Here is an 18,757-nt window from a genome sequence, read left to right on the forward strand (position 1 = left end):
ACTGTTTACTATTTTATACCCGGTAGATGCTTTCCAATAGTACCAAACAGGCTAATATTTTTAAAATAGAAAAAAAAACTAAGTGACTATTTATAAGTAGAATATGCCATGCTGACCTATCGCTCATATAGAAGGAAGCCACAGGAATCCCTTCGGTTTCCGATTGTGCAGACGTTTTCCACCTAACAGCTACTACTTACACTGTGGAGAAAAGCTGGTCCGCACAGTCAGCAGCAGAGACATCAGCTCTCAGTAGCCGCAGGAGCCGAGTGCAGGGCAGGCTCGCTTCCTGCAGCTGTGCCCCTAGGTCCTGCCAGTCCGGGGCATCTTCTGGTATTGAAACTGGCATACTTGTGTGCCCAGTAATGACTGCTTGCAAAAGATGACTCTGAAAAGGCAGATACAGCATGGCTCGCAGTCCATAAAGTGATTAAACTGTGGGCAATTGTGATGCAGCCTTGCCCTGTTCTCACTCAGCAGCGGGTCCCTTTGAACTGCACCACGTAGGGTTGGGACCACCAAGTCCTGGACTTGTGTGTCTGTTCACTTGAACAAACCCCAAATTCAGCTGCAGGCAGACGTCAACCAGAGAGCACCTACTCTTCAAGCCCGTCTGTACTGGCTTGTTGCCCACATGATCCCAGTGGAGCAGACTTCCAAGCATCACAGCCCTGTAACCGGTCCCTGCAGCTCATCGAGGCCAGGCTGGGACCCACGTTTAACCAGCACAGAGCAGAAGGACACGGCCCTTCCGGCCCCACCCTTTCTGAGGACATCGACTCCCAGCCCCACTCTCTTGCCTGGGATCCCAGGCTGCCACAGGAGAAGTGTGGCCGCCCTGCTGGGGGCCACATGAAGAGGCCACAAGGAGCAGAGGGACCCTGGCACTTGGAGGAGACAGCCGCCCCAACCCATGTTGCAACTACCCCCAGGCTCCCGCAGCTAAAAGAGAGGCATCTGGTAGGACCATCAGAACCACCTGCTACACTCTGGGGGTTCGTTAGTGACACACAGCCTAAGCCCCATCAGAAAGGCTATCACGTGTACATAAATATATGAACATAACGACCTCACAGCACCAGCAGATGCCGGCTCTATTGGCTCCAAGTGTGCTGTGTGCTTAGTCGTGTCTGACTCTTTGCAACTCCGTGCCTGCCAGGCTCCTCCATCCACAGAATTCTCCAGGTAAGAATACTGGAGTGGGTAGCCATTCCCTTCTCTGGGGGATCTTCCTGACCCAGGAATGGAATCTGAGTCCCCTGTATTGGCAGGCAGGTTCCTTACCACTGAGCCACCCGGGAAGCCCATGGGCGCCAAGACATAGGCCTTACAGATACAGAGAAACATGGGTGGGCTTTCTGTCGGGAAAGACTTTACAAACTGAGAGCAGGAAAACAGCTGTGCCAACAGGCGATGGCTTCTGTGCCTGCACACACCTTCCCTCTGGCCAGCACTCTCCCCGAGTTCTCCTTGCTTCCAGTCCCCAGCCTCCTTACGAGCTCATACACTCATCCGGGAGGACGCGCCCCACCGGGGACCCAGGCTGCCCCCCACCCTCCTCAGTCAGGCCGGCGTGCACCCCTCCACCCACAATCCCTCACAGAGCAGGTGCAGAGAAAACACAAACTGGACTGACACGCTACCCTGGTGGCTCAGACGGTAAAGAATCTGCCTGCAATGGGAGAGACCCAGCTTCAATCCCTGAGTTGGGACGATCCCCTGGAGAAGGGGACAGCTACCTACTCCAGTATTCTTGCCTAGAGAATCCCATAGACAGAGGAGCCTGGTGGGCTACAGTCCACAGGGTCACAAAAAGTTGGACACGACTGAGCAACTACACTACTGCTACTACTACAGTTCACTAGTTTCATCTTTTCACCGATTTTATTCCATGGTTTATATGAAAGAAGATAAACGTGAAACAGGAAATACTGAAAGTGAGATGAACTATCAATAAAAAGGATGAACGTTCATATAACTTCCAGTGTTCAGTAGGGCTTCCCTTGTGGCTCAGAAGGTAAAGAATTTGCCTGCAATGTGGGAGACCCAGGTTTGATCCCTGGGTCGGGAAGATAACCTGGAGAAAACGGAATGGCAGCTCACTCCAGTATTTTTGCCTGGAGAATCCTATGGACAGAGGAGCCTGGCGGGCTACAGTTCATGGGGTCACAAAGAATTGGACATGACTGGGCAGACACAACAGTGTTCAGTAGGAAAAACGTGGGCTGGACTTGACACGGTCCTTTTCACTAATGCTGCACACTTTGCACACTTAGATACTGGGGGAAGGCAGCCCCAGGTCCTGGGCACGACGTAGGGAGAGCACATGCCCACCAAGCTCTGGCCACTGGAGCTATAACTCGGACCACCGCTGACTGACCTCAGGACACGGCTCCACCCGCTGTGGCATTTGCAGCTGGAAGTGGAGCCGGATACAGGGAAGCAGATGTGACCTGGGGACAGTCCTGGGTGCTCTTGGGGAGATCCGTTCAACATCAAGTAGATTTTGGCCAGGTGGGGCACACAACCTCCTAAGGCGGCCAGACAAGGTCTAGGGTCCCGGGGCAGCTGGGGCTCGACGACATCAGCAGCTGCCTCATAAAACCACAGCTCCAGGATGGATATCTTCAGTGAATCTACCTCAGGAATGAGCTCCCAAGGCCCGGAAGAGGCCAGATGGTGGGTACTCACAGAGTCCTGCACAGACCCAAGCAGCTTGTGTAAAGCACTGGCCTCGCTGGAGGGGAGAGGACCACAGGTCAGTCCCCCGAAGGCCTCCTGGACGCCAGCCACTCTGGGACGCAGGGGAACTCCCGTCTCCAACAAGCACCCACCAAGGCAGAGAGAAGAGGCGTTCTTATTCATCAGCAACTAAGACAAACAGAGGCAGGGAGAGCAACGTGAGACAGTTTCTGAGCCAGAGGCCACAAACAGGAGCCAGACTTACAAGAGAAAACAAAGTTCCTCTAAAATTGCCTACTGGGACTTCCCTGGTGGTGCAGTGATAAGAATCAGCCTGCCAGTGCAGGGGACACGGGTTCCATCCCTGGTTGGGGAAGCTCCACATACCACACAATATGGCCAAAAACAGGCATAAAAACTGCCTACTGTTCTCTTTACTTTGCTAGAAAAGCAGGAGCAAAAGGAAATACCACTTGATTTTCTCAAGTGTTCTAGCCAAGTTGTTTATTTATGATTCTTTGCTGTTTTACCTGCTTTAACTCCTTAAAAAGCATGTCCTTTTCCAGTTTCGATTGGCCAGGTCCATGGGATCTAGAGTTGTTGGCAGAAGCCTCGAGGCAAATGAGGATTTCTGAAGGACAGAAAGACAGGTTACTGTTCAGCCCCTCAGGTTGTTCCGTGCCTGACTCAACACGTGGCTGTCAAATAACAGACTGAACCCTGGAAGCAGGCGTGTCAGCACCCAGACTTGTGGTCAGACATTCCTGTCTCCCTGAGGAGGGAGCTGAGAAAGTCACCACGATTCTGGCTCCTCTTTCTGAAGACTCACGAGGGGAGGTTCCGTCAGCCACCTCGCTCCCCCTCCACCATGAGAAGAGACAGAACCCTGACTGCCCAGTGCACACGGCCGCCTCCTGGGACCACAGTCATGGTCTCGGTCAGGGAACGGTGCTGGGCAGACGAGGGGGACAAGGCCTTCGGCCCAGGAGGATGCCAGGGCCGTGGGGAGGGAACAGAGGAGGGGTGTGAGCATCAGTCCCGCCCAAGCACCGGGGATGGAAGTGGATGGGACAGCAGACCTGGTCCCAGGAAGGAGCCCGTCCAGGCCCCAGGGAGGCTGACAGGGAGCAGCAGGGTGTGACCTCCAAGGCGACAAGCTATTTATTCAGCCTGGACGTGCCAGGTCTGAAGCACCTCGGGCAGTATGTACTCCACGCCTGCACCTCACCTGCAAACCCGACAGGTGTCTGGCGGCTTGGAGTCTGCCCTCCCTGCGCTCACACTTGCCCTGATGTGCAGTGTGGACAGATAAGCCTGGCACTAGTTACCTCGGACGAGGTGTAGATCCTGGGCCCCTGCGCTCCTGAGAGCCCCGTCTAGCTGGAGCAGTCTCGTCAGGGCCGGCCCCGGGGGCAGCTTCCGGAGGACGCGCTGCAGTCTCTGCATATACAGTAATCTGAGGGCGGAAATATACAAATGAAACACGATGGAAAGCAGTTCACGGGCCTCCTTGGGAAATAAAATCCCGCTCCCAGGAGAATCCCCCACAGCTTCAGGATTTCATTTCCCCACAGACACAGATAACCAAGTTCCTGACAGATCATATCCCCTGAATCCTCCAATTTGGAGATTCTTTTAGGCTGAACATGGATTAAATACTCTCTTTACCCCAAAACAGAAAAGTTTATTCTGAGTAGTGGGTAGAAGAGACAAGGATTAGGATAAAATTCCAGGTGAGATTTAAAGACATTTGCATGAAACCTGAGTTATTAGAAAAAGTTTTGCACAGAAGTGTATTTTAAGAGTGTTTCAATGTCCAGATGGTGTGTGGTGGAGTCCAGGCTGCCCAGCTCCAACCAGACCCCTGCACCCTGTTAGGTGGCTTCCATAACAGGGCCTGACAGGATGACCGCGGGCAAGTCGCATTCCTCCAACTCTGGGTCACTCGGGAGGATGCCTGGTCAGTGGGCTCAGAGCACGATGTGGTCACTGATGCCCCGAATCCCTGAGAAGCCAAGAGCGGGGGCAGGGCTCCTGGGGCCCCCAACACTGTGGTCCATCACAATCCAGGCAGGACCCTGGGCAGAAGTGCCAGGACACACTGGAAGTTGGCAGGATTGTTAAGATGACCCACTGCAGTGTCTCTACTGATGTGCATTAAGTAACAGAGGTGCTATTTTTAACAGCTTTAAAGTAGACAGCCAAGCAGGGAAGGTTTTAATGCCCTCGTTCGTGTTCTGTATGTGAAGCTCTCATGAGACAGGACCATGTGTCTCATGATTTCTCCAGCTAATTGGGCAAGTGTCTGCGGCTGGCTGACCCCTCACCCCTTTTGTGGTGCCTGCCCCTCCCTCCTGTGGGAAGCCTCACCACAGCACCCACATGCCCTGGGCAACCACTCAAGTTTTGTTCTATTCAAAGGAAAGCCCTAACTTTAGGAGTTTAATAGTTGGATGGCATCACCAACTCAATGGACAAGTCTGAGCAAGCTCCAGGAGATGGTAAAGAACAAGGAAGCCTGACGTGCTGCAGTCCACGGGGTCGCAAAGAGTCAGACGTGACTCAGCGACCGAACAACACAAGATTCATCAAATCACTACAAACAGCCACCTCCGCTGAAGAAACAGACCCCATGCCACTCTAGACTCCTCCCTCCTCCATGTGAGTGCTGGTTTCAGTATCTTAAACACGAAAACACGTGACCCACCTTTCCTACTTCTGAAATATTTCTGGACCTCATGTAAACATTTCAACTACACAAAAAGTTATAAAGAAATAAGGAAATAGGTACTTCCTTACAGGAAAGGACCTTTAAAATATTTTTGTTCATTTTAAAACAAATATCAGAGACATAAGACCTAAAGGTCAAGAATCTGAAAACCGCCTCAAACATTGTACCCTCATTGGTTGTTTTTAAACCTGTACAGGCATGTCAGTTCAGTTCAGTTCAGTCACTCAGCCGTGTCCGACTCTTTGAGACCCCATGAATCGCAGCACGCCAGGCCTCCTTGGCGTACAGGCACGCAGATTGCTGCAAACAATCCTACCAGGGTCCACAATACAAGCCTCGCACTTTGCAGCTGCTAACTAGCCCTTTGTTGTCTAACTGGGGTTACAGAGAAAGCATCCTAAGAGTCATGCACTCTTTAAAATTGGAGTTGTCAAACCTCGTCAACAACCAAACAGGAAAAAGTGCCTTACATCCTGGTAGGTGTGTGGCTGCCTTCGGGGCCATCTGCTGCCATGCTGTCATTCAAGAGGAGGAGAGCGGCCTGCAAAGCCCTGACCACCTTCCAGGGCTGGCTCCCCTCCCCAGACTGAGTCCTCAGTGCCTCCAGGCCACGGCCAATCCCCGCCAGGACCTGCTGGAAGAGGCTGCCTTTCCACTGCTGATCAAATACCTGAATGTCAAGAAACAGGAACATTGTTACCAACAATAATAAACTGGAAATGATAGAGTTTAGTTAAGAAATAGTAACAGAACTTCCCTGGTGGCACAGTGGATAAGAATTCGCCTCCCAATGCAGGGGACACAGGTTCGATCCCTGGTCTGGGAAGATTCCATATGCCAAGGAGCACCTAAGCCCACGCACCAAAACTACTGAGCCCGAGCTCTACAGTCTGGGAGCCACAACCTCCGGGCCCACAAACTATAACTACTGAAGCTCATACCCCGTAGAGCCTGTGCCCAACACAAGAGAAGCCACTGCAATGAGAAGCCCATGCACCACACTGAGGAGCAGCTTCCACTGCTGCAACTGAAGAAAACCCACCCAAAGCAACAAAGACTCAGCACAGCCAAAAATAAGAGGAAAAAAGACAGGAATAACAACAGACTATTCCAGGTGACAGATGGCCTGTTTTTATGTGGTTGGCAGATTGAAACACCTGTTAACAACTGTATTAGGGTTTCATTTCTACTCAGAAATTAAAAATTGCAAATTGCAACAATGGATGCATGCAATTGTTTCGTTGGCCCAATTTCTCTTTTTCCTTCCCCTCTCCCCATTTTCAAAAGAAAAGGTAATATAACAGTGCTTAGTCACTCAGTCATGTCTGACTCTCCATGACCCCATGGACTGTAGCCCACCCGGCTCCTCTGTCCGTGGGATTCTCCAGGAAAGAATACTGGAGTGGGTTTCCATTTCCTCCTCCAGGGGACCTTCCCAGCCTGGAGAGTCTCCTGTGTCTTCTGCACTGCAGGCAGATTCTTTACCTGCTGAGCCATCAGGAAGTCCGAAGGTAATAATGTACACTTCTAAATAAGTGAAATAAATCTTAAAAACTAAGCTGATGTGGAATGGTATAAATATATTCATATGTCTGAAAATTATATAGCTAATACACAGTTACTGAATATCATTTTATGTCATGAACTTGGGGGCTCTAAAGGCGGTTCATATTGTGGGTTATCAACATTACACTAAAACAGGGCATTCCCGCCCAGACTGAAAGGATGGGGATGTATAGAGAACAGGGCTGTGCGGTGACTATCTTCCGTTTCTCCACGAGCTCGCCACCCAGACAAGGCTTCCACTGACCGTGGCAATGCTGGTCAGGTCACTGCTGTCCCTTTCAACTTTCTGATGATGGCATACAGGATAGATAAACAACAGGGCCCTACTGTATAGCACAGGGAACTATATTCAATAATGGAAGACAGTATGAAAAAGAATGTGTGTGTATATATAGTTGAACAGCAGAAATTTACTTTGCTAAACAGCAGAAATTAACATAATATTGTGAATCAACTATAGTTCAATAAAATAAAGAGGGATCCCTGGTGCTGTCTGTGTGCATATGAAGCTGCAGAAGGAGGCCAGGCTGTGGGGCTCCTCAGGCCTCCCCCACAGAAAGATGTGGAAGGGGGCAGGCAGTGATGAATGGACTGACTCTTGTAAAGCTCCAGTAAGCCAGGTGCACCCTCGCTGGGCTTTGCTGGATGGCCTGAGCTGTAGGCAGCACTGCTGTGCTGGACACTTAAAAATCAGGTGAAAGAGTAAATCTCATGTTCAGTGTTCTCCACACAATAAAATAAAATAATAAGTATAAATAAGATCACCAACAAGGACCTACAGTATAGCAGAGGGAGCTATATGCAATATTTTATGAGAATCTCTAAGGGAAAAGAATCTGAAATTAAAAAAAAATATATATATATATATATATATATATAAAACTGCACACCTGAAACTAATACAACATTGTAAATCAACTATGCTTCAATTTAAAAAAAGTATTAAAAAGAATTCAGGACTTCCCTGGTGGTCCAGTGGTTGGGAATCCGCCTGCCAGTGCAGGACACCAGTTCAATCCCTGGTCAGGGATCACGTGGGTAAGATCCCACATGTTGCGGGACAGCTAAGCCCACCCACCACAACTACTGAACCGTGTGCCCTAGAGCCCACGCATCACAACAGGAGAACCCACTGCAGTGAGAAGCCTGCACACTGCAACTGCAGAGTAGCCTCCACCTGCCGCAGAGAAAGTTCTTAGAGCAGCAGCAAAATGCCAGCACAGCCAAAAGTAAATAAATGGAGGTGGGGGGGCAGGAGAAGAAACCAAACCCAGAAAAAAATCCAAAGGATTAGATAAATAAATTAAACCCAGCAGTGAAACACTCAGGAGGAAAGTGCTTCGGTGTGGGCACGCCAGGACAGGTGTCTACTGTGGACGTCACCTGTCTGTAGAGGTGCAGCCGGCTGACCGCCTGGACCAGGTAGTCTTTGGCCGCTGACCACTGAGGGTCACAGTCTGCAGGGCGACCCTCTCCATCATCTTCATCCTCGGAGGAGCCAGACAAGGCTGAGCACAGCATCTGCTCCAGGGAACCGTCTGTGGGGATCTGCCAATGATACAGCAACTATTTAGAAATCAGCGTGTTTTTCCTGGGATGTTTTTCTCCTAATAATACCACAATCTTGCCGAAGAAAAAGCTCCGACATTTGTTTGACTGAAGACATAACAAGTTGACAGAGCGCTATCATCCACATGCATTTACCTGGACGGGAGGCCTTCAGAGCGCAGCAGTAAGCTGATGACCCTTTCCAGGAGAATCTCAGTTTCTCCAGGACACAGGATGATTTCAGAAACTGTTCATCTCCACTCCCTTGGGCCAAAGGCACCCACATGCTGGCCCAGTTTAACTGATACCTTGGACTCACAAATTTGCTTTGCCAAAATCATTTTCTAAGTATCAGAGCCGGATGAAGTTGGATCAGAGTTCTGAGTCAGAAATCACTTAATATTTTGAAACCAAACCCCCTTTATTTCTGTGAATGACCTTCACATGAAGTTTCTCTAATACAATGCTATTAAACATGTATGTTCTTGTTGGAGTGAACTGTGTTCCTCTATTACATAGTTTTATAACAATCATGGTGTCGTCCTATCTGGAGGTGGGAAAGGGGTCTGGGGGAGCAGGCACAGGAAGGAGACAGGGCTACAGTATTTGGCTCCTGCCCTGCGAGAAGCAGAAGCACCCACAGATGTGCCAAGAGACCAAAGGGTCAGCAGGTAAGGGCCTCCCAGACCAGCAGGAGCAGCTGCTAGTGGGGCCTGGAGGGGTCAGTGGGTCAGAGCCCCTGATTTTACAGTTTGGAAAGTGAGGCTCTGATCTGGTGAAGCCAGCTGGTTCCCCAGACCCCAGGCATCGCTCTGCCTGGAAAGCAGTCCTTTCATGCCCTCTGCCCCATCTGGACCCCACTGGCCTTCACAACCTCCCACCCTCAGGGGCCTGGCTTGTCCCCCTGCTGCCTAGAGGTGTTCTATTACATCCAAACTGTGTTTGAGGCAGGATCACGTGTCAAGGAAAGAGGGAAGGAGCAGTTCTAGAACAGTCAGACACAGCAGCATCCCACCGGGTCCAAGGAGCCAGATTTCAGTAAGGGAACTCCCGCCCCGAGGTCCCAGGAGAAGGTTCTAGAGTTGCCCTCGGGGAGAAACCCAAAGCGTGAGAGCAGCCGAGCGTGCGTACCTTGTCTAGGTCAGCAGAGTAATTCAGGACTCGTTCTGCATGAAGGTCATCAAAGCCAAATTGGGATTTCAGGTCAGCCTGAACCTTCTGTGGGTCCCACATCAGTTCCTTCACGGACAGGCTGTAACCTGACTCTGCAAGACAACAAGTGCTTTATACTGTCGGCTGCGGCAGCACTGTGACAGGTCGAAAGTCATTTAGAAAATGATGTCTTTTCCACTTCAAACAGAAAGGCAAATGCAGTGCAAAGGCCAACTGGACCATTCACAGGAAGAGCAAACAGAAGCTAATCCAGAGCTACAGAGATTGCGGTGATACATCACTTGCTTCCTTGCATGCTCAGCCCTATCCAATTCTTTGAGATCCTATAGACTATAGTCAGCCAGGCTCCTCTGTCCGTGGAATTTTCCAGGCAAGCACACTGGAGTGGGTTGCCATTTCCTCCTCCAGAAGATGGTCCCGACCCAGGGATCTAACCCTCATCTCCTGCATCTCCTGCATTAGCAGGTGGATTCTTTACTACTGAGCCACCTCCTGGCGCATAAATGACCACAAATTTCTAGAGGGTAATTTGATAATGGGCTTCCCTGGTGGCTCAGACAGTAAAGAATCTGCCTGCAATGCAGGAGACTTGAGTTCAATCCCTGGGTCGGGAAGATTCCCTGGAAAAGGGAATGGCAAGAAGTTTATGAAATTCACATATTGAACCCAATAATTTTGTTTTAAAAAATCTATCTGAAGAAACCTAATAAATGCCTGAAGGAAAAGTCACGAACCATGATATTACTGCACTGATTTTACACTGTTTAAATATTGAAAACCAATTCAGTGTCTGGCACTGGAGGAAGGAAGGAAATATGATTTATTTATAGCACAAAATACTGTGGAGTCTTTAAAATTATATTTATAAAAATTATTTAAAACCAAAGAAAAAGTTTCCCCGCAACAGAGCTAATCAAGATATAAAACCCATAAGGTACCCAAGTAACCCAGCAACGCCATACAGAAGTGGCAACCCCTGCCCCAAAATCTACACCTGAGACCTCCAAGGTCGGGTGACCTCCGGGGAGTATGGCAACTTCAAACCTAAAAGCACACAAATTCCAAGATGAAGCTGCATCTGGAAACCCACTCTAGGTCATTTCAGATCATGATTCAACAAGCATCAGCTGAGTGCTACAGTTACACAAGCCTCCACCTCAAGCCCTCCTACGAGACTTCACCTGCCCTGAAATTACTGCTGTGAAGATGCCAGGAAGTCAGGGTCACAGGGAACTCTGGGTAGGTTCTGAAGTGGAGGGGAGGGGGCGGCTACCCAGGAATCTGGCTTGGGGAAAAAACAGGTTCTGAGATTAAAACGAGTACTTCCTGTGTGTGCAGAGGTGCCAGGAAGGAGATATTGGTCATAGTATAGACTTTCAGTTAAAGGTAAGTTCTGGAGATTTCCTGCATGACGCTGGGATTACAGTCAACAATGCCGTATTATATACTTATCACTCAGACATCATTATCACCCAAAAAAGGCAACAGTGTGAAGTGCTGAATGTTTTAAATAACTTGTTTTTGGTGATCATGTTACCATGTATACATATAGCAAATCATTACCTTGTACACTTTGAATATATACAATTTTGCCAGTAAAATAAAAGAAAATGAAAATTTAAGGAAACAAGAAAGGATACCTGGGTCAAGCTAAGTCATTTCACCTTTTCCTGTGGAAAGACTATTCGGTTGGGGGTGGGGGGATGGTTCTAAATCCATATCACCTTTCTGCTCTTATTGTTTTTCAAATACTTCAAATATTTTTCAAATAATAGGAGTTCAGGAGGGAAGAAAGGCTGAAATCAAAGAACTAATGGGACTTCCCTAGCAATCCAATGGATTGGGCTCTGTACGTCCTTTAGGAGTCCAGGTTTCCATCCCTGCTCAGGGAACAAAGATCCCACAAGTCGAGTGGTACAACCAAAAAAAAAGAACCAATGACAGGTCTATTCTTAGAGGGCACAAGTCCAAGAGTTTTAAAATCAGTTATTTTTTTAATTAAAAATAACATATTTATTAGAAATGACTGCAGAATTTTGGTAGAAAATCAAGCTGTTTTGAGTTTCAAATTTTCAGTCTACCTCTATCAGAAACAACCGATTCTTTCTTGCATTTGATATTTTATTTAAATCATTTCTTTGAGCAGCATGTGAGCTCTGTGGTGGCTGCTGATAAATTTAACCAGTACAACAGTGAAATGTCACAATAGTGGTAAGATGCCCACACCTGTGGCCATGGCTCCACTCTCTTGCAGGGATGCCAGCGTTGAAACAGCCGCCTTTAGCACCATTTCAGAGACCCTGAAAAAGGTGTGGTTGAGAGGCAGCCAATCTAAATCTTCTAGAGCTGATAAGGACCTGGAAATGAAGCAGAACCAGAACACCATTAGCAAAACAGGTGGCATCCCCCTGGCCCGCCCCGCCCCACCCCAGCAGGATGTGGCTGGAACTCACAAGGCTGGAGTGTGACCCCGACTCCCTGGACCAAAAGTTAACAAAAGTTAAGCGCGTTCTTTGGTCCACTCGGGAAGCCGACAGGTGCCAAGTGCTGTGACCTCAGAAAAGTGCTCATCAGCCCTCCTGTGTCAAGTTTGGACACTCAGTCTAATATCCGGGGACCCCCTGCCTACTGGAGAACCCTGTGGGAAGCCTTGTTCAACCTCATAATGTTCTGATTCTGAGTTATGCACCAGAATGAAGGGGTAGGAGTCCCTGGTCCCCCCGCCCTCCACTCCCCAGCTCTGCCTGTACCTCAGCTCTGTTTGTATCTCAAAGGCCCCGTCTGCACCCCTGGACCTCCTACCTGCACATCCAAGCACCATCCACACCCCTACCTTACACTCCTGCCCACAGCAGCCCCTGGACCACCCAGGGACCTGGGGGTGCACACTCCAGTGGGGAGAGCTGCCCTCCATGGTGGGTAGGGAAGGGGCCTATGGAGCTCTCAGAGTGGGCTCTGGCCCCTTGCACAGGGAGCTCCGGCTGCTGCAGAGGCCAGGGGCCCCCTTTGGAAAAAGGACTCCTCCCCCCTGGCTTGAGGACAACACTGACTGCTCTCACTGATGGCAGAGAAAACAAGTCATGGTTTAAAATCTGGAAAGAATATCAACTTTTACTAATAAAATACCCTATTGGTACAAAAGATTTACACAGAGTCCGATTTGGGGAGGGGAGGAAGACCACATTATTAAAATGTGGGAAGCCACCTGAGAAGGGATCCTCTCAAAGGTCACCCTGTTATGGAAACCATGTGTCAGAAAGAGATAAGCAGCACTCAAAGATGCAGAACAGCCGGGTTTATTCAGCACTGTTGTGGGCCCAGCAGAGTCACCTCCAAAGGCTGAGTGCCCCGGCTTTGTTCCGGGTATCTTTTATACACAGTAAACTTTCTGCTCAAACTGCAGATCCCTCCCCTCCCCAGGTAGCCCTCGTTTCCCTGGGTGTAACTAGGAAGCAAGAACACAGACGTGAAAGCGGTGATTGATGAGCAGCAGCTATTTAAAATAAGGTAAGGGAAAGGAAAGCAAAAGGTTGTTACTTTAATTGGGGGCTTAAATCTCGCTCCTATCTCAACCCAGGGTAACATGGGGTCAGGTCCATCACAGGAGACCAGCGTGCTGCTCCATGAACCACAACTGGTAAGACTGAGCATCATTTACTAAGAATTTACTAGTTTAAAGTGTTATTGTTGCAGGGAGAAGTCAATTCTGACTCCTTATAGGAACTGTTTCTTTGATGTGCTTTCTGTTGTTTTGTTATTATTATTATTAATAATTATTATTATTCTCATACAATGTCCTGCCTCAGAGAATCCTGCCCCTCTGCCTGACAAGTGCCTTTGTTCAGAACCCTGTCCACTTAGAGATGGCAGAAAGAAAGAAATTAACACACCCCCCTGCCTGAGGCTTGCCATTCTAGGAGATACTTGCAAGATTAAATGGCCTCTTTACTTTGTGCCCCCACCATCCCCCATCTGTGATCCATGAAAGAACCCGGCATCCAGACCCCGACAAGATGGTAGTTGGCCATCTTCTCGGTAAGCCAGCCAGCCTTCGGAATAAAGTCGGATTCCTTGCCTCAACCCCTCATCTCTTGGATTCATTGGCCTGTCATGCAGCGAGCAGAGCAAGCTTAGCAAGCTTGGACTCAGTAACATTATGTTCATGTCACATCTCCAGTAACGAAAAGCTCAGAAACAACCAAAGACCAGTTCTAAATTATCAAGTAAACTGCGGTCTACAGTACCTTATCAAAATGGAATGTTATTCATCTGAAGACTATCAGGACACAGGAAACATTAATGATGCAACATTATATTGTTTAAATCAGGGAGCACATGCTCTGAATAGCATCACTGCACTTATGTAAAATATTTATACAGGGAATGCGAGGCAGGCGTGGCGAAGCAAGAGCTCGGCCATCTCTGGGTGATATAATTCCAGGGATATAATGCCTGTTTTTCTTGTAGCAATCATTCAGAGATGTATTTTCTCAATAAAAAAGTGAGGAGGAAGAAACCAACACAACATTGCAAAGCAATTATCCTCCAATTAAAAATAAAATTAGGAAAAAGATGAAAATACAAAAAAGAAGACCCAGCGCAGCCAAAACTAAACAAAGCAAAACAAACAACAACAAAAAAAAGTGAGAAGGATGAACCAAATCCTCTGTAGCTGGTTGCATTTCTCATTTTAACTTACGTCAGAACCGCGTGGAGTAGGTGTCCTCCCGCGAGGACGCCATTTGCAATGTGGAAGGTGTTTGTGTAGAGTCTTGGCAGTAAAAGCAGAAAGTCCCAGAGGTGAGGCTGCTGGTGGAGACTCTCTAGCTTCTCAATCACTTCCTCGGTCTTATTGAGATCCATCTGATGGAACAAAACGCCATGTGGGAGTCGGGGAGGCGCAGGGCCGCAACAGCTGTAAGAACGCAGAGACCCTGGGGGCCAAAGTCGCACCTCCCGAGTCACTACTTTGAACAGACCCGATTTTAAATTTACTCTGTGAGGTTGGTTTTTTAACTGTTGTGGAAGTTTGAACCAGGGAAGAGAGGTAGACGTCTGTTTTTGTAACAAGCTGAACCAATTTCTAAGATGTTGAGATAGATTTAGAAACAGATGATGAATTGTTCAAATCTGAACAAAACTGGAATAGCTACTGTTATCTGGGTTTTTTCTGTTCTTGCAGCTGAGCATAATCATGACTATATCAGTTATAGTGTCAATAACTGAATACTTCCATCCTCACAAAAATTCGTCCTCCCCCCGCACCCACCAACATGTGACCAAAGCTACGTTCCACGCTGTCAAATGTCCCTTGGAAAGCAAAACGTCCCCCGGCGATGACTGGGGCCTTAACTGAAGGCTGTGTGTCTAATGCAAGTCAAAGGTTTGTGCCATACACATGAATCATTTTTTTTGTTTTTTTTGGCTATGCTGTGGCTTGTGGTGTCTTAGCTCTCTGCCAGGGACAGAACCTGGGCACCCTCCAGTGGGAGAGCAGGGCCACTTGCCCTGCGTCACCCAATGCCATGTTCACCCTCTTGGTTTCTAAACTCACGACCTTCCTTCAGAAAAGTAAACTTGCCTTTTAATCCATCTCCTGCACGATTCTGGCTATCTCAAATACAACTTCTATACAGTGTTAACTAACAATCAAATCACTATAAAAATGTGTTTGAAGAATAAACTTAAAATCAGTGCTTTGAACTTAACCGTAGTGGAAGAAGAATGTCGCCTCTCATATCAGTAAACAGGGAACGCTGCAACCATCAAGCCAGCAGGTGCTGCATCCGAGACCACTCTCCCCCCCCCCCAACTCCACACCCCTCCCCTGCGCACCCTGAGGAGGTTCAGGATGGAGAAGAGCCAGACACTGCCCAGATAACTAAGATGCACATCCAAAGGATGATTTCAGTGAGCCCAGACTCTTGCATCTTCCCATGCATGGAGAGGCAGTGAGCTCATTCACACAAGATCTGCTTTTTCCTTAATCAACAGGAATCTTTCGATGTTCCGACTTCCCTGTCTGTGTTGCAAAAATTCCTACATGTCCAGGTTCCTCCCTTGCCTCTTCAGAGCAGTTCCTCAGAGAGAACTGAGACTGTAAGTGTACATGAAAGCATTAGTCGCTAAGTCTGACTCTTTTGAGATCCTATGGACTGTAGCCCACCAGGCTCCTCTGTCCATAGAATTCTCTAAGCAAGAATACAGAGTGGGTTGCCATTCCCTTCTCCAGGGAATCTTCTCAACCCAGGGATCGAACCTGGGTCTCTGGCACTACAGGCGGATTCTTTACCATCTGAGCCATCAGGGAAGCTGTCCCTGGCTTAAGTCCTCAGCAAGTCCACTGAATAAAACATAATTCTTAAAAAAAAAAAAAAAAAATGTTCTTGGACTTTCCCAGCGGTACAGTGGTTAGAACTCTGTGCTTCTACTGCAGGAGGCATGAGTTCCATCCCTGATCAGGGAACTAAGATCCTTTGGGCCATACAATGCAGCCAAAAACTCAAAAATTAAAAATATTTTAAAAAACATAATTCTCAGCTTTTTTTTTTTCAGTCAATGCCATTATGTCTCTGAAGACTAAGTTTCAAACTTTTGTTAAAATACTTACTGTTAAAAAACTGGAACCATAAGGAGAATCTACAAAAAGAAGACGTCAGAGATATTAGTTCAGGCAGCAGCCAGACAGCACATGCCAAGCACCTATTCTAGCTCCAAAATCAAATGCCAATCACAGAGTCCTGCTCTGAGAGATGATTACAACAACCTGAGAAGTAAATCTGAAGAAAACAGTCACTCCTTTCAAAACACATTGTTGTTAAATAAATTCCAGGGAAGTGATTTAACTGGTAAACCAAATTTCAACCATTTGCCATTAATTATTTATTGGAATAACCAATAAATTAAATGGAATCACCAAATAACCATCTATTATTTTCTCAGTCTCCAATTCCACAGGCATTGTGAGCGTACAGAACAGGACAGAGAGAATAAAGGGAGAGTAAAGAAAAACAAGAGAAAGAAAAAAATGGAAGAGGGAGAGGAACATGAAAGTGTGACTTTCAGATTATATTTGGAATCTGGTTGTGACCAAATAAGAAATATGTTCTGGCCTCTGCTTTCAGCTACTAACACAGGCTCCTAGAACTCTCATTTCCCGAGTGGAGGGTGTGATGGGAGCATCTCTTTGTGTGTCAGTCCTTGTTCCTGACAGGAGAGCTTCAAAAAGCCCTGTGACCTCCAAGTGATGCCAGTGCCTCTGAACACTGAGGACATGCCGGGGCGCTTGGGTGTGCAGATGGCTTCACTGGAAAAGCCGAGACACATTGCTGAGACAGGCTGGACTTGGGGCCTACTTGGGACAAACATCTCCTGCAGTTGGGCTAAAGTATGAACAGGATAAAAAAGGCCACAATCCAACTGTCCTGAACATGATCCCTGCAGACTGCACCTCCCAGGGGGTGGGCAGATCACCCAATATGACCCACTCACCCGCCCCACCCTCGTCCCACTTAAGGGAGCCGGTCACTTGATCTCGCTCTCTTCTGGGCAGCAGGGGCCTCAATAAAGCCTCACCTGAATTTCTCATCTGGTCTCTGATCAATTTCTACTGACTTTGAGGAGCCCAAGAACCCAAGTTGGTAACAGAGCTGGACCTTTCATTCCCCCCGCACCAGTGACCACCCCTGACCATCAGAGAGTGAGGGGCTGGAGATGCAGTGAATCACCAGTCCTAATCAATGGAGCCTGCCGAAGGGAACCACCACAGAAAAAAAGCCCTAAACAATGGCTTCAGAGAGCCTGTGGTAAAAATTATATACCAAATATACTTACGGTAAAAATTTAAATGAATGTCTTTTGTTTTCATTAGCTAAATGAGCAACCCCAAGTACCAGGATGAAGTGAAGAGTCTGAGAGATTTACTTGCCTGGAGTCTTGGATCTTTCTGCCCAGAGTTTTTGTAAGTTTCTAGCCTTGTCCATCACTTCATAAACTTCCTGGGCAAGGTCCTGTATCTCTTTTAAGAAGGCCAGGTTGTCGACCTTCTGGTGAGGAGCAGCTGCAGCTGGGAACCTAGGAGAACTTTAAATAAATGAAGTAAATACCCAGGTAGAACTCATCTATAGGTGAGTCTCCTCAGCAGTTTAAGGTTCTTGGTACCAAAAGGCCCAATTGTCCTCACTTGAGCCTGCGCCCATTTATACCTCCTCCAATGCCCCAACAACCCACTCTCCTGGACCTTCATCCATAATGGACTCAATCATTAAAAAAAAAAAAAACTTGTAGCAATAACTGCTGGAGAGGGTGTGGAGAAAAGGGAACCCTCTTACACTGTTGGTGGGAATGCAAACTAGTATAGCCACTATGGAGAACAGTGTGGAGATTCCTTAAAAAACTGGAAAGAGAACTGCCATACGACCCAGCAATCCCACTGCTGGGCATACACACTGAGGAAACCAGAACTGAAAGAGACACGTGTACCCCAATGTTCATTGCAGCACTGTTTATAATAGCCAGGACATGGAAGCAACCTAGATGTCCCTCAGCAGACGAATGGATAAGAAAGCTGTGGTACATATACACAATGGAGTATTACTCAGCCATTAAAAAGAATACATGTGAATCAGTTCTGATGAGGTAGATGAATCTGGAGCCAATTATACAGAGTGAAGTAAGCCAGAAAGAAAAACACCAATACAGTATATTAATGCATATATGTGGAATTTAGAAAGATGGTAACGATAACCCTGTACGCAAGACAGCAAAAGAGACACAGATGTATAAGAACAGTCTTTTGGACTCATTGGGAGAGGGAGAGGGTGGGATGATTTGGGACAATGGCTTTGAAACATGGATATTATCATATGTGAAACAGATCGCCAGTCCAGGTTCAATGCATGAGACAGGGTGCTCGGGGCTGGTGCACTGGGATGACCCTGAAGGATGGGATGGGGAGGGAGGTAGGAGGGGGGTTCAGGATGGGGAACACGTGTACACCCATGGTGATTCATGTCAATGTATGGCAAAACCAATACAATATTGTAAAGTAATTAGCTT

General features: G+C 47.8%; 1 protein-coding gene across 1 annotated transcript; it reads right to left on the reverse strand.

The window, feature by feature from the left end:
* Positions 1 to 196: 196 nt before the first annotated feature.
* LOC139182648 (ATP-binding cassette sub-family A member 13-like) lies at positions 197 to 16,335 on the reverse strand. The gene is made up of 10 exons (XM_070787401.1): positions 16,311 to 16,335; positions 14,400 to 14,563; positions 11,927 to 12,057; positions 9,659 to 9,792; positions 8,363 to 8,527; positions 5,884 to 6,083; positions 4,011 to 4,138; positions 3,213 to 3,313; positions 2,335 to 2,871; positions 197 to 388 (listed from the first exon to the last, which is right to left on the reverse strand). Exons 2-10 carry the CDS (start codon positions 14,561 to 14,563, stop codon positions 197 to 199), a joined length of 1,752 nt encoding a protein of 583 aa, XP_070643502.1. The 5' UTR covers positions 16,311 to 16,335.
* Between the last annotated feature and the right edge of the window lie 2,422 nt (positions 16,336 to 18,757).

The sequence above is a fragment of the Bos indicus genome, chromosome 4 (genome assembly GCF_029378745.1).
Source record: "Bos indicus isolate NIAB-ARS_2022 breed Sahiwal x Tharparkar chromosome 4, NIAB-ARS_B.indTharparkar_mat_pri_1.0, whole genome shotgun sequence".
Classification (NCBI taxonomy): domain Eukaryota; kingdom Metazoa; phylum Chordata; class Mammalia; order Artiodactyla; family Bovidae; genus Bos; species Bos indicus.

Bases quoted from the DNA above. Each gene is read 5' to 3' on its own strand.
- LOC139182648 (XM_070787401.1), bottom strand. From the start codon at position 14,563: ATGGATCTCAATAAGACCGAGGAAGTGATTGAGAAGCTAGAGAGTCTC. The intron at 9,793-11,926 runs GTGTGGGCATCT...GTTGTCTTGCAG, and splicing joins GAGTGGAGCCATGGCCACAG to AGTCAGGTTACAGCCTGTCC. The intron at 3,314-4,010 runs GTAACTAGTGCC...TCTGTCCTTCAG, and splicing joins GGATCTACACCTCGTCCGAG to AAATCCTCATTTGCCTCGAG.